Raw genomic sequence first — 13,809 nt, forward strand, 5'->3', positions numbered from 1 at the left:
GTCATATTAATAGTGTAATAATATTAAATAAAAAAAATTATAATAAAAAAAATAAGAAACAAAATTATTATACGATGACTATATAATTCATTTTTCTTTAATTTCATATAATTTAGTTAATGAAATGTTGTATTGAGAAGTAAAATTCCAATTAAATTTTATTAAAATAACATGATATAATATACTAAAAAGATAAATTATAATTAAAATAATGAATAGTTCTAATATTGACTGCGCAACGCGCGGGGTTTTAATACTAGTTTATAATTAATCTTGAAATAAAACAAATTATCTATTACAACAAAGGAACCTGATTGCACATTAATTTTGACCCGTCTTGCATATTTGGCATAGAAAATCATGATTTTCCAAAGGTGGAAATCCTGACAACTAGTTGTCGAAATGTTATTATAAAATATCATAAAAACGATTTTCCTACACCATGGGAAAGTTAGCAAAGGAATATATAATTTTTTGTAAATCTAGTTGCTCATTATTTGGCAAGAGAATCAAAATATTATGCTTGTTTTTTAACTGAAAGTATGCTCCCGTAAACTTATTGATTGCCGATTTAACTTCATAAAAGTCTTTGTTTGAGTTAAAAAAAAAAAAAAAAAACAGAACACTGATATTTCTCGTTAATGTCTCACTAAGATTTAAGCGGGAAACTAAAAATATTTCCTCATTACTCTTTTAGCCCGGAAAAAAAAAATACAGAAATAAATCAATCAAAAGAAAAGGCATGCCAGAGAAAACGTCCACACGAAATTTTCTTAGGTTTTGGTCCAAATCAAGGCTCCCAATTCTTCTTCTTCTCCTCACCACATCGGAACCGACGTCGGCAATCTCCAAAGTCCTAAGTCTCTCCAAATCCAGCCTCTCAATAATTCAATTCCGTTGCAGCCCTTACCGCTGAATAGAAAGCAGAGGCTTTCGCAGTTTAATTTGCCACATTCCTGTAAGTTCAACTTTTTAAATTTAGAACGTGATCGTCCTCATCCCATCTCATATTTCCTCATTTTCTAATGAAATGTAAACCCAAAAAGAAAAAAAAGTTTCTAACTTGGATGAATGCTAGATGCAGTTTTCTCTCAATTATGATTTTCTAGCACTAAATTTGCTCTTTTGCCTTAGTTATAGCTAGTGGATGTTATCTGTAATGGACTAGAATGAGCAAGTTATATTTTTCTGAAAGCCACAAGGTGCTCGATATATGTCCTCTGAGACCAAAGATGGAATAATCGTGCCCAAACAAACAAAAATATGTACATCATAAGTAGAGACGCATATGAATACTGTACAAAAATCATACCAAGAAATATATTTATTTCCAAAGGGCATACAAACAATTGGCCGTTCAAGAGCCTGTTCCAACACTAAGCAATCCAATACAAACCACAACCTTGCACCTAACGAGAAGTTTAATGCAGGAGATAAATCGAATATCACAACCTGCTAAACAAATGAAAATCAAAAACCAACTTCAGAAAGACAAAAAAAAGTCAGAAGCATTTAGGGACAAGTGAATCCCTTTGGAGCCTTCTTACTGCAAACATTGAGCAGTAAGTTAAGGGAAATAGGGAGATTTAGGTTAACGCCCAAAATTTTAGCCTTAAGGGCAGTGCAAAGGCAGACAGCAGCCTCCAAATCCACTAGATTCTCAATAAGACTGCAGCATGGTTTTACAGGTGGAGTTCCCAGGGTAACATTCAGCAAACCGTTAAGCACATTAGCGCAAACACCTAGTTTTAAGGCATCAGTTGGGCATTTCCCGCCTTGAGAAGAAGGAGGAGGGGGGCATGGCTTTGGCTTTGGTTTAGGTTTAGGTTTAGGGCTAGGGCCTGGGCAAGTGCTGCATGCACTCACTACTGTGAAGAAAAGGATATTGAATATAACAAAGAGGGCTAGTGACTTGGCCATCTTGATCTCAAAGCTAGTGCAAGATTTGCTAGCTAAAGGGATAACAGAGAAATGTTTTGAATTATGATAATGAAGAATTAAAAGATAAATGGCTTGCTTTTATAGGCTGCATGTATAAGGAGGGAGACAAAAAAATGATGAGAAAACATTCTTAAACTCATGTGTGTAAGCCAGGAATTTTAGCTGGCTAGAAGCATATTTTGGTAGATCTTGGAGGTATGTGAAGAAGGAATTAATTCTGGTTTCCATGTTCCACGTTGAGTTTCAATATTAAAATTCAAGTAATTGTCTTATCTCGTAGCTTTATTGGTGATATATTATGTATGCTGACAGTATCAAAAATAATTATGTTATTGTAGTTTATCGCACACTAGCTAGACCCTTTATTCTTTTTAATGAAAAATCACTCTAGTGTTTCTTGGGTAAAAATACCGTAGAGCAAAACATAGAGAGTACAAGTAGTGGTTATGGCCTTACCTCTTGTTTCGAGCTACAAAGTAGCAAATGCCATATAAGAGTGTGCAGCTAAGACTACATATTGGCCAGAAGTAGGATAACTCCCCTTTACATGGATGTATGAAATGAGCTTTCAAAAGGAGTAAAAAGGTGCAATACTTCATATAGTATTGGCATTCTTTCCTTCTTAGTCAGTGCCAAAAGAATGATACCTTTTTTTATTTAGTAATAATTGTACTTTAACTTTCTTACCCTTAATGAGGTTATTTTTAACCAAAATTTTTTATGGATTGTTTTAGACCAAAAATTTCAATTTTCTTTATTTATTTCTTAAATTTCGTGTCTAGTCAAATACTTTTACATAAATTGGGACAGAGGGAGTAAAGTTATATGCATAATCAACAACGAAATAGCCTTTTTGTGGTCTATTTCTAAAGGTTGGTAAACCAATTTGAGCTTGCTAAAGCCTACATGTCATGATTTTCATATAGGAGATTCATATTTGAACGTCAAAGTATGAAAGAAAATCCCCGTAATACAAGAATGCCAGAGCGTTACTCAAAAGAAAACCAAAGGCAATTTGAGCAAACCTTGACAAGGAAGGGTGAAGCCCTAGCCATCTAAGCTTAAACGATACTTTTGATTTGATCTTGGCATACTATAGCTTAATAATCTAGTCACGGGCTACACAAGAAAGAGCAAGTGGGATCACCAGAACTTTAATAAGATTAAAATTATTCTTCTCATGAATGTGGCCAAAGATCCCCACGTCAAATTATTGTAGTTTGTAATAAACTACTCTTGTTTATTTATTGAAATATTTCTAGTGGAAACCATCTCTTGTACCAAGTATAATTTAGAAAATGGGAGCTTGATTCTGGTTGGATTATATTTGGAGATTATCTTCTAATTGACGATTTATTTTGCATTTGGACTTGTAAGTCTTCTTAATGGTAATAAATTGTATGGTTTGTCTGGTTTCCGTCACAGGACTCATAAAAGAAAGAGAAAGCTTATGTATTGTGAAATATGGCAAGTGTATTACTCCCATTTTGTGTGGCATTATTTTCTTACAAGGCCACATAGAAGAATTGCACATTTCTAAATTTAAAAATAATTAATTTAAACTCTCCATTTTACCTTTAATAATAAATTTTTATATTACAAAAAATCACAAGTTCTGAAAGTCTGTCTTTCTTTTAACTCTATGCTCATTCAAACTGCACCATATAGTGAAACGGAGGGAATATTAGTTTTGGTGGTCAGTATTGACTCACAAGAACTAGTTTTGCTTCGATGACAACCAAAGCTTACATTTGTTTATACAAGATTTGATGCCAAGAAACAAATCCTTTCTTAGTTCCAACACCATCAACTTTTATATAATTGTACAGAGAAACTGATACCTTGATCTTTGATATTAGGCTATATAGATGATATTTACACCTTAATATTATCATGCTTTATTGTTGTTTTATAGGCAAATTGCCAACAAAATGCTCTAAATGGTGTTCTTTTGTTTCGCAGGGAATATTCTAAGTGAGGAAGAACCACAGAGTGTTTTGGAGGCAATAATGTGAAGAAAACGCCCACTCAAGCAATACCGAAAGAAGCAAAAAGATGTACTGAGCAAAAATTCTACCGCGACCGCGGTGTAACCGCAGCAGATCAAGAGGCGAGGCAGAATACTCAACATTCACCGCGGTCGTGCCGCGGTCCTGCCGCTACTGCGGTGCACTGTTCACTCGTCAGCAAATTTGGGGACCAAAGTATAAATTCGGGAAAACTTGTTCCAAACCCTTATAAGCTTTAGAAACTCGCCCAAGAATTTTTGAAGCTTGTTTTTAGAATACTTTGGAGGCAAGAACAAGTGTGAGAAGATCAACCAAACATTAGAGTTTTTTTATCTCTTTTATTTTCTTGCAATTATCCATTATGACTAATTTAGTAGTTTTATCTTGTTTTGTCATGAGTAGCTAATTCCTTAGTCTAGGTGTTTAATCTCTTTTATCTTGTTTAATCTCTATTTGTTCAACTACGTGTTTGTTGTAGTTAATTGACAGGATCTTCAATTAGCTGTGCCTATTTAGTGTGCATAACTCGGGGGAGAGTGCATATTTAGGTAATTGTTGAATAACACCACTCCCAAAGTATATGAGGAATCAATAACTGCGGGTTTAAAGGCGGGATTAGGGATAACGAAGCCTTGGGTGCAATCTAAAGTGAGCTGTAATAAACAAAGTCAGCTAGTGTATCTCGGGAGAGTACGTCTAGTAAATTATCGTGATTACTCGGGAGAGATTTACGGTAATAGGAGTGCTCATGATTGATAGAGATGATTTGGTGAATCTATATGAAACATAACCGGAAGGGATTCCATCAATAGGGGAAATCATAACCTTAGAACCTTCTCTTAATTGTTTACAACTTAATCATAGTTAGTTTTCAGTTGCTTATTTACTTTCATTCTTAGTTAGTAGAAATAACATCAATTGTTATTGACAACATTTGGGAAGTTGATTCCGGAGAATTTAGTAAATCCAACGAAAGTAATTGATAGGTTAATTCCTTGTGGGTTTAACTCTAGGCTAAATACTCAGATTATATTTGCAACGTCCGCGTATCCTTTTTATAAGGTATAATTGGGCGCGATCAATCTTATACTTGTTCTGTTCAGTAAAATTGACCCAACTGAATCTACATGTTGCCCGCAAAATAAGGAATTCAGACTAAGATGCTACCGATGAATTCAACCGTAGCACACTGTGTGAGCATTTGTGGTATTTCTCATCATAAATAATTCTAAAAGCAAATGGAAGTTGTTTTTTGGAACTTTATCATAATATAGAATATTGATAATTTGATATACTTCATGCGTTACTTGCTAGTGAAATAATATGTTTTCGTCTTCAGATTAATTTATGATAAATCATTTGTTGTATTTATTTAAAAGTCTATGCTAATAATACTCTGATCTGCCGTAACTATCTTAAAAAGTTCAAGTTAGCTTATACTATTATGTAACATGGTTTCATTTGAAAGAGTGGCTAAACTAGGATCAAGCAAAATAAAGTTTTCTATAAATGTTTCCTCTTTCCCCAAAAGCATTGTTAATTGTGGAGAGTTTATTGGGCCTAATATCTAGAGTTCGGAACCAATATGTTATTTTTTTGGATAAAAATAACATTAATAAGTGTAAAAAAAAAGTTATCATTCTATATTTTAAACCGCGCTATATATGTATAGTGCATGTATTAACTGTGTTATATATATAATGCATGAAATCACCAAATTGATCATGAAATCATTGGGCGGCCTAATGGTTAAAGAGTAGTTATGAAGATGGTTTTGTCCTTGAGGTACAAGGTTCAAATCCCTACACCAACATTCTTGTATTTTCCTATTTCTTTTTCATTTTTTCATTATTTGGTTTAAGTGTTTAGATATAAATACTTTAATAGAGAAGCCTTTTATTATTTCTTTAAAAAATCAACCAATACTTTTAATAGTTGTTATTTTCTGTCATACGTAAAACAAAATAATTTTTTGCCTTTTATTTTCAAATTAGAATTATAAGTTTTATTTTATAGTTAAAATTTTCATAAGAGAATAATATATATATATATTTGGTTGAATTATTTTATTTTTTGATATCTTTCTTTCTAAATTAGTTAGCAAACATATATTATTCAATAGATAAGAAAAAGAATACAATTCAAAAAATAGAAAAATATCTGGACATCTATATTATATTAAAAGGAGAATAGTGAAGCATGTGGTTAAGTCAAGTGGCAAGCTAAAAAGATTTATAATTTTTTATTTTGAATAGTCTAAAATATTTTGAATAATCAAATAAATTTTTTATCTTGCCACTTGACTTGACTAATCAAATAATCTAATCAAATTGTCTAATTTTATCTTGCCCTATAATTACGGTATTGCTAATATTTAAAGACCTACTAAATGATAATTACAAATAAGTATGATTAACTCTAGATTCAAAATATAAATTTATTTTTTAGTTAAGAATTTTTATATATCAATATGATAAAAATCAAGAATATTGCTTGGCATATAATATTACCCCTTATATGATAATATTTAAATTACGGTATTGCTAATATTTAAAGGTCTACTAAATGATAATTACAAATAAGTATGATTAACTCTAGATTCAAAATATAAAATTTATTTTTTAGTTAAGAATTTTTATATATCAATATGATAAAAATCAAGAATATTGATTGCCATATAATATTACCCCCTATATGATAATAATCAAATAAATTTTTTATCTTGCCACTTGACTTGACTAATCAAATAGTCTAATCAAATAGTCTAATTTTATCTTGCCCTATAATTACGGTATTGCTAATGTTTAAAGGCCTACTAAATGATAATTTCAAATAACTATGATTATCTCTAGATTCAAAATATAAAATTTATTTTTTAGTTAAGAATTTTTATATATCAATATGACAAAAATCAAGAATATTGCTTGGCATATAATATTACCCCTTATATGATAATATTTAAATTGTAAATACCTAATTATTTCTACATTTAAATTTTAAATAATTTTTTATTTTGAATAGTCCAAAATATTTTGAATTATCAAATAAATATTTTATCTTGCCACTTGACTTGACTAATCAAATAGTCTAATTTCATCTTGCCCTATAATTACGGTATTGCTAATGTTTAAAGGCCTACTAAATGATAATTACAAATAAGTATGATTAACTCTAGATTCAAAATATAAAATTTATTTTTTAGTTAAGAATTTTTATATATCAATATGATAAAAATCAAGAATATTGATTGGCATATAATATTACCCCTTATATGATAATATTTAAATTAGAAATTTCTAATTATTTCTATATTTAAATTGTAAATACCTAATTATTTTTAGCTTGCCACTTGACTTAATCACATACTTCACTATTCTCCTTTTAATATAATATAGATGTCCAGATATTTTTCTTTTTTTTTTTGGATTGTATTCAACCTTGTACATCAAGGACAAAACCATCTTCATAACTACCCTTCAACCATTGGGCCGCCCAATGGTTTCATGTATAATGTGGTGATTTCATGTGTTATATATATAACGCAGTTAAGATATGCGCTATACGTATATAGCGCGGTTCTAAACCGCACTATACTTTAACGGCTAAAACACCGTTAAAGTATAACGCGGTTTAAAATCGCGCTATATATAGAATGGTAACTTTTTTTTTTTACACTTATTAATGTTATTTTTGTAAAAAAAAAACAACATTTTGGAGCAAAAAGGTAGCCTCGACCGAAACTGGACCCCGACAAAAATGAAGTCAACTAAATTGGAGTTTCGTTTATAAAAGGTATTTTTATACAAATAGCTGGTCGGATTTGCTGTTTACTTTCTGGTATACATAGATTATATGTATTTTTTATTTACATAGATTATAAACTGATTATATACAGGTTACATATATATTAGATATTTGCTGACTATTTTTTAGTTTAAACGGTTGGGTGGGTGGTTATTTAGGTTATTTCTTCTATAAAATATTGGGCTGCATACGTTTTTAACAAAATTCGAAACAGGGCCGCAGAAGAAGTTTATTAAATTAGCAATAAAACAATTCAGTGGTTCCAACTGAAAATTGAGATTGGATGACTGAGTTCCCACGAGCTGGTACACTTACCATTGACACCGAAAACTATTAGTATAAGCCTATAAGGAACGTTTTTGGTTGGCAGTGATTATTATAAACAACTACTTATAAATGAATTGTATTTAGTGTAAAACAAATTTTAACTGTAAGTGTAAAAATTAAACCCCCCCCCCCCCCCAAAAAAAAAAAAAAAAATAGGGGTGTCGAGCACAATATCAATAAAGTACACATTAACTTAAGAAGTTCTTTTACTGAAATTTCAAGGGTTGAGTGCGGTTGTATTCTGAAATTTGGTTTCCACCAAGATAAGATTTTCACATGCATTAAGTTAAAATACATTTTCAGTTGAATCATTCACGGACTGAACAAACATTGTCTTTAATAATGGAAAGCGATTAGCACTTAGCAGAATAAAGCTATTAACGAAGCATAGATATACACTATCTCTTAACTTATCAATAGAACTTTTCTACCTTAACGAAGAATATTTTAAGAGAAAGAATGAGCGTGGTCCAAATAGGAACATGGTTTCCTGTGGAAGCAGGACACTTTTTGGTGGAATTGTCTTAATGGATGGAGCCTGCTGTTATACGAGTTCTTGAAAAGTGAAAACCCACTAGCTTTTGTATTAAAAATTACTAAATATTTTTTACTATTTGATTATAAATCCAATTATTATTGTTAACTTGAGATAGCCATCGAAATTTATAAATATCAAATCTTGAATCTTCCCCTACTTCTTACTTCATCTACTCCCATTGTGGACCTAACACTAAAAAAGTATTCTTATTTTGAAAAAAAATAATTTGAAAACTATACTCCTATTTGTTGAAGCACTGCATCATTCGTTCAAGTGGATGAAATCTGCAATTTAGAAAGAATGACACGAACTACAATGCCAATTGGGTAGTCACGGGTGTGTTTTCTGTACCTATTGGTCGGTCTTGTGATACCCAAAATTTGATAAAATATCAGTCCACAAACACTATAAACTTTCAAGAAAATGTCTAGACAAAGTTCTGCAAAGTAATTTGAGCCAGAATCTCTCTGCTTTAAATTATTTGCCACCTTTATTCCAGGCTAGCATTAGTTCACATGTCTGCATGCATGCCAAATTCTAGGGTTCATATGCCTCCACGAATTTGCCTATAAATACGCACTTCATTTTCTCTACACTAAACCTAAAAAATAGTACTCCGTACTAATATACAAAACATAAATCCTCTGCTTCGTTATGGATTCAAAGAGATACTTAGTTACTCTCTTTTTACTCTTTAACATTCTTTTCTTTACCCTTGTAAGTGGCTGCTGGAGTGGCTGCAATAATAATCCACCAACTCCAAAACCAAATCCGAACCCGAACCCAAATCCTAACCCTAGCCCATCAAAGGGACACTGCCCTAGAGATGCCCTAAAACTAGGTGTTTGTGCCAAGGTGCTGAACGGACCCATCGGAGCCGTCATCGGAACCCCACCGGACATGCCTTGTTGTTCCGTACTAGGTGGACTTTTGGATCTTGAAGCTGCAGTTTGCCTTTGCACTGCACTGAAAGCCAACATTCTTGGAATCAACATTGATATTCCCATTGCACTAAGCTTGCTTATTAATACTTGTGGGAAAAGCCTACCATCTGACTTCACTTGTGCCTAAGCTATAATGCTTCTCTTTTGAGTCGCCACGAATAAGTTTTATTGACAGGACTATTCTTAACGACCATTTAGGTTGGCACAAAAAAAATTGTGATGATTTCTTTATTTTCTGTGGTGATTAAAGTCTCATTGCTTGTATGTTTGATGAATTATTTCCCTTTGTTGTTTTAGCATTAGAGGAATTTGTTTTTCATTTTAGTTTGTTGAAGTTCATGTTGTATTTTAGTTCTTTGTTGTTAGGACTTAGGAATGAGCACTTGATAATTCGTACGAAGAGATTGTTCTTCCATCTCCTTAGTAATTCACTAGTGCTTCCTTTATTGACTTGATGAATTTCTAATTCACCAGTGGCTTCTATTTCTCCTTTATTTTGTGTATCCTCTTGCTGGTATTTTCACTGGTTTGGGAGAATAAGTGGATTAGTGCACGATAATTGATATGCTTGGAGCTACTCCCTCCGTTTCACTTTGTTGTCATAATTTAACTTGGCACAAAATATAATAAAGCATAAAGATTTTTTCAATTTATGGTCCTAACAAATATTCCATAACATTTGTGGATATACATTTTTTTTAAAATTTGTGATTTTAAACATGGCATATACAATATTTGTATGGCTATAAAAGTTTTTTCTTAAGAAAATATTGAAATATATCATTCTTTTAAAATGAATTAATAAAAAATAGTGCCAAATAAAATTGAGCAAACGAAGCATTAAATTTGAGCCATCTTAGTAAGAATAAAACAAACAGAACAGAGTACTGTGCATAGAATGTCGAATTAGTTTCCGCGTGCATGGGTGCATGATGCCTACAAGGAAGAAATCGTCTTTATTCCATCTATCTCAACATAGACTCTTTTGCTTCACAAGATTAATCTAAGTGAGTAATTTTAATTGATATTTAAAGGTGCCCTTTTTGTCACTTTTATATGAATGAAATTTACAACTTGTAATACTTTTTATCTACATTAATTTCTTATATCTAACTATAGCATAAAACTTAAATTGCTTAGTCCATTTTATTATGGAATAATAATAGTGATCAAAATAACACAAATGAAAATACTCCCTCCAGTCCTTTTTATATGTCACTTCAGCTGAGAATTGTTTCAAATATTTGTCATTTTAGAAAATCAAGACAAAAAAACTGTTTTCTCCATATAATTTTATTCTTTTTACACCAAGAAGGCATATTATCATTAATTACTCATTTAAGGAAAATATAAGGGTAATTTAATCATATACTAGAATTTTGGACCCATAATACAAGGAAGCAACTGAATTTTAATTCCGGTAAGTGTCATTTCATGAGAACCGTATTTGTGGATGGTCATGGTTTTTAAGAGAGGAGAAAAAGGTAAGAAGAGAGGAGAAGTTGTCTCTCATTTCTCTTCCATAAATTAAATTTTGGGGAGAAAAAGAAAAGAGAAGAGGAAAACGAGTGGGACAGAGTCATCAATAAAAAAAATGTTAAGCTTGATCTAAAAGTCACTGGAATTCGGTGAATAGAATTTAGAGTTTTAACAAAATATATATTCCTTTGGTCGAAAATGTAACTAAAATGGTAGACTAACCTCCATTATTGGCGGACCTTGAGCTCACAAGGCAAGAGGAAAAGAAGATTCTAGAGAGATGATAGAAATGGAGAAAATTCTGTATATTTTTTACTTAGCTAAGTAGTGTACTTATACGCGTGAAAGAAAAGAAATAAGAAAGTACAACTGCTAATTATCAGACTACCCATGTAACTAATTTGCTAACCGTCTAAACTAACTAACTACCTAATGAACTCAATTACAATACAATACAAATAAATACAATACAACAACATATAACAACTCTATAATCTCAATACCCTCCTCAAGTTAGAGGTGAGGCACTCACTGCCAACTTGCTGAGGAGATCTGAGTGCTTGATCCATGTGAGACCCTTTGTTAAAATGTCAGCTACCTGATCATGAGTAGAAATATGGTGAAGTGTAATCTGACCATCATTCAGCTTGTCTCTCACAAAGTGTCAATCTAATTCTATATGCTTTGTCCTCTCATGAAACGCAGGATTCCTAGCAATGTGCATAGCTGCTTGACTATCACAAAAAACTGGAATAGGATCACTACATGGAACTGTTAATTCTTCTAATAACCTCTGCACCCATTCCAACTCTCCAACCACCTTTCTCAATAATCTGTATTCTGCTTCTGCAGAAAACAATGAAACAGTAGTCTGCTTCTTTGATTTCAAGCTAATGGGACTACCTTCAAGGAGTACAAGATACCCACTTACAAACCTTCTTGAATCAGGACATGCTGCCCAATCTGAATCAAAGTAAGTTCTGACTTTGTAAGAAGGATCATTGGACAGAAAGATGCCTAGAGTAAGATCACCCCTTAGGTACCTAAGCACATGCACATCAGCCTTAAGATGAGGCTCTCTTGGCACTTGCATAAATTGGCTTAAGTGTTTTACACTGTATGCAATATCCAGCGTTGTGTTTGTGAAGAAGTTGAGCTTTCCAACTAGCTTTCTATAATAAGATGGATCAGGAAGTAAGGTACCTTCTTCAGCTTTCATTTTGGTTGATGAATCAAGAGGAGATAAAACATATGAGTACCCCAGACAATCATACTCTTTCAATAGGTCAGTGCTGAACTTTTATTGGGAAATCAACACTCTATAATACTTATAGAGCATCTCTAGCCCCAAGAAGTAGTGTAACATGCCTAAGTCTTTTATTCTGAACTGATTGTGTAAATAAGTCTTCAGTGCTTTGATTTTCTCAAAATCAGTCCAGTGAGGATCATATCATCAACATATACATTATACAACTACAAAGACTGATGAATTACCCTTCATTTTATAAAATAGGGAGTAATCATTATTTGAGTGTTTGAAACCTCTAGAATACAGGGACTCTGTCAGCTTATCATACCTCTGTCTACTGGCTTGTTTGAGGCCATACAGAGACTTTCTTAGTCTGCACACAAGTTGTGTGTTCTCTACCATCAGGCCCTGTGGGATTTCCATGTACACTTTTTTATGTAGATCTCCATGGAGGAATGGATTATTCACATTCAACTGGTAAAAATCACATCCTTTCTTCCCTACAACGCTGATCAAGGCCCTAACAATAGTCATCTTCACCATTAGGGAAAAAGTTTTTGTATAGTCAATCCCAGCTTCCTGTGCATATCCCTTCACCACAAGTCTTGCTTTGTATCTTTCCACACTTCCATCTGCTTTGTGCTTTATTTTGTACATCCATTTGCACCCTATGGATTTCTTTCGTGCATGCAACTTAACTAAATCCCAAGTATGGTTAGTATATAAAGTCTCAAATTCTTGTGGCATTGCTACTTGCCAGGCAAGATTCAAAGATGCCTCCTCATAAGAGTATGATTCACACTCATGAAATATTTTTAACTAGTTGGTGATTGTCGTGGCTCAGTGTATTGAAAGACACATAATGGTTGTTAGAGAAAAGAATAGTAAGTGAATTGGGGGTTAATTGATGTTCAAGGTTTATATTGTTGCTTAAGTGATTTTCTGGTTGCAGATTGGGCAATGTATAGACATGGTCGTTGATGTGTGAAGGGGTACTGAGGGTCCTGCATGATCTTCTATGTTGTGTAGTGTTTGGTTGATTAACATTGAGTTCTGTGTCTGATGAATGTGTGCCTTTAGATATAGGACTATCAATGACAAAGTTAATGCTTCTCTATTATGATTACAATGATCATCAGGTGCGATCATTGTAGGATTGGGACATGAAGAGTTATAGCTTATCATGCAATACATAAGGAAAAGAAGATGCTCGCGTGAAATGGTAAAAGGGAAAACATCTTTATAAAACACAACATCTCTAGACACATGTACTCTTTGTGGCTAAGTCAAGGACCTTATATCCTTTGGTTCCAAAAGGATACCCTACAAACACATGGGGAATGGCTCTTGGTTCAAATTTGTCTTTGTGAGGTTTAAGTGTGGTGGTATAACACAAGCAACCAAAACTTTTAAGGTATGAATAAGTTGGTTTTCTGTTATAAAGAAGCTCAAAAAGGCATTTGTTGTTGAGATTTGAAAAGCGCAGTCTATTTATCAAGTATGTAGCAGTTAGTATAT

At 32.6% G+C, this 13,809-nt stretch overlaps 2 protein-coding genes and 1 long non-coding RNA gene across 3 annotated transcripts; 2 read left to right on the forward strand and 1 right to left on the reverse strand.

Moving 5' to 3' along the window:
• The first annotated feature begins 846 nt into the window (after positions 1-846).
• Positions 847-4,394, forward strand: LOC138876546 (uncharacterized). The gene is made up of 2 exons (XR_011401880.1): positions 847-958; positions 3,904-4,394. It is a non-coding gene; the product is annotated as an uncharacterized lncRNA (long non-coding RNA).
• LOC104244514 (14 kDa proline-rich protein DC2.15-like) lies at positions 1,313-1,986 on the reverse strand. Its single transcript, XM_009799956.2, has one exon. The coding sequence runs from the start codon at positions 1,918-1,920 to the stop codon at positions 1,513-1,515; it is 408 nt and encodes a 135-aa protein (XP_009798258.1). The 5' UTR covers positions 1,921-1,986; the 3' UTR covers positions 1,313-1,512.
• A 4,680-nt stretch (positions 4,395-9,074) lies between the features above and the next one.
• On the forward strand, positions 9,075-10,057 carry LOC104244515 (14 kDa proline-rich protein DC2.15-like). The gene has a single exon (XM_009799957.2). It carries the CDS (start codon positions 9,274-9,276, stop codon positions 9,688-9,690), a length of 417 nt encoding a protein of 138 aa, XP_009798259.1. The 5' UTR covers positions 9,075-9,273; the 3' UTR covers positions 9,691-10,057.
• The last annotated feature ends 3,752 nt before the right edge of the window (positions 10,058-13,809 follow it).

The sequence above is a fragment of the Nicotiana sylvestris genome, chromosome 8, assembly GCF_000393655.2.
Source record: "Nicotiana sylvestris chromosome 8, ASM39365v2, whole genome shotgun sequence".
Lineage (NCBI taxonomy): Eukaryota > Viridiplantae > Streptophyta > Magnoliopsida > Solanales > Solanaceae > Nicotiana > Nicotiana sylvestris.

Coding starts and splice junctions, on each gene's coding strand:
- LOC104244514 (XM_009799956.2), bottom strand. CDS start 1,920: ATGGCCAAGTCACTAGCCCTCTTTGTTATATTCAATATCCTTTTCTTC.
- LOC104244515 (XM_009799957.2), top strand. CDS start 9,274: ATGGATTCAAAGAGATACTTAGTTACTCTCTTTTTACTCTTTAACATT.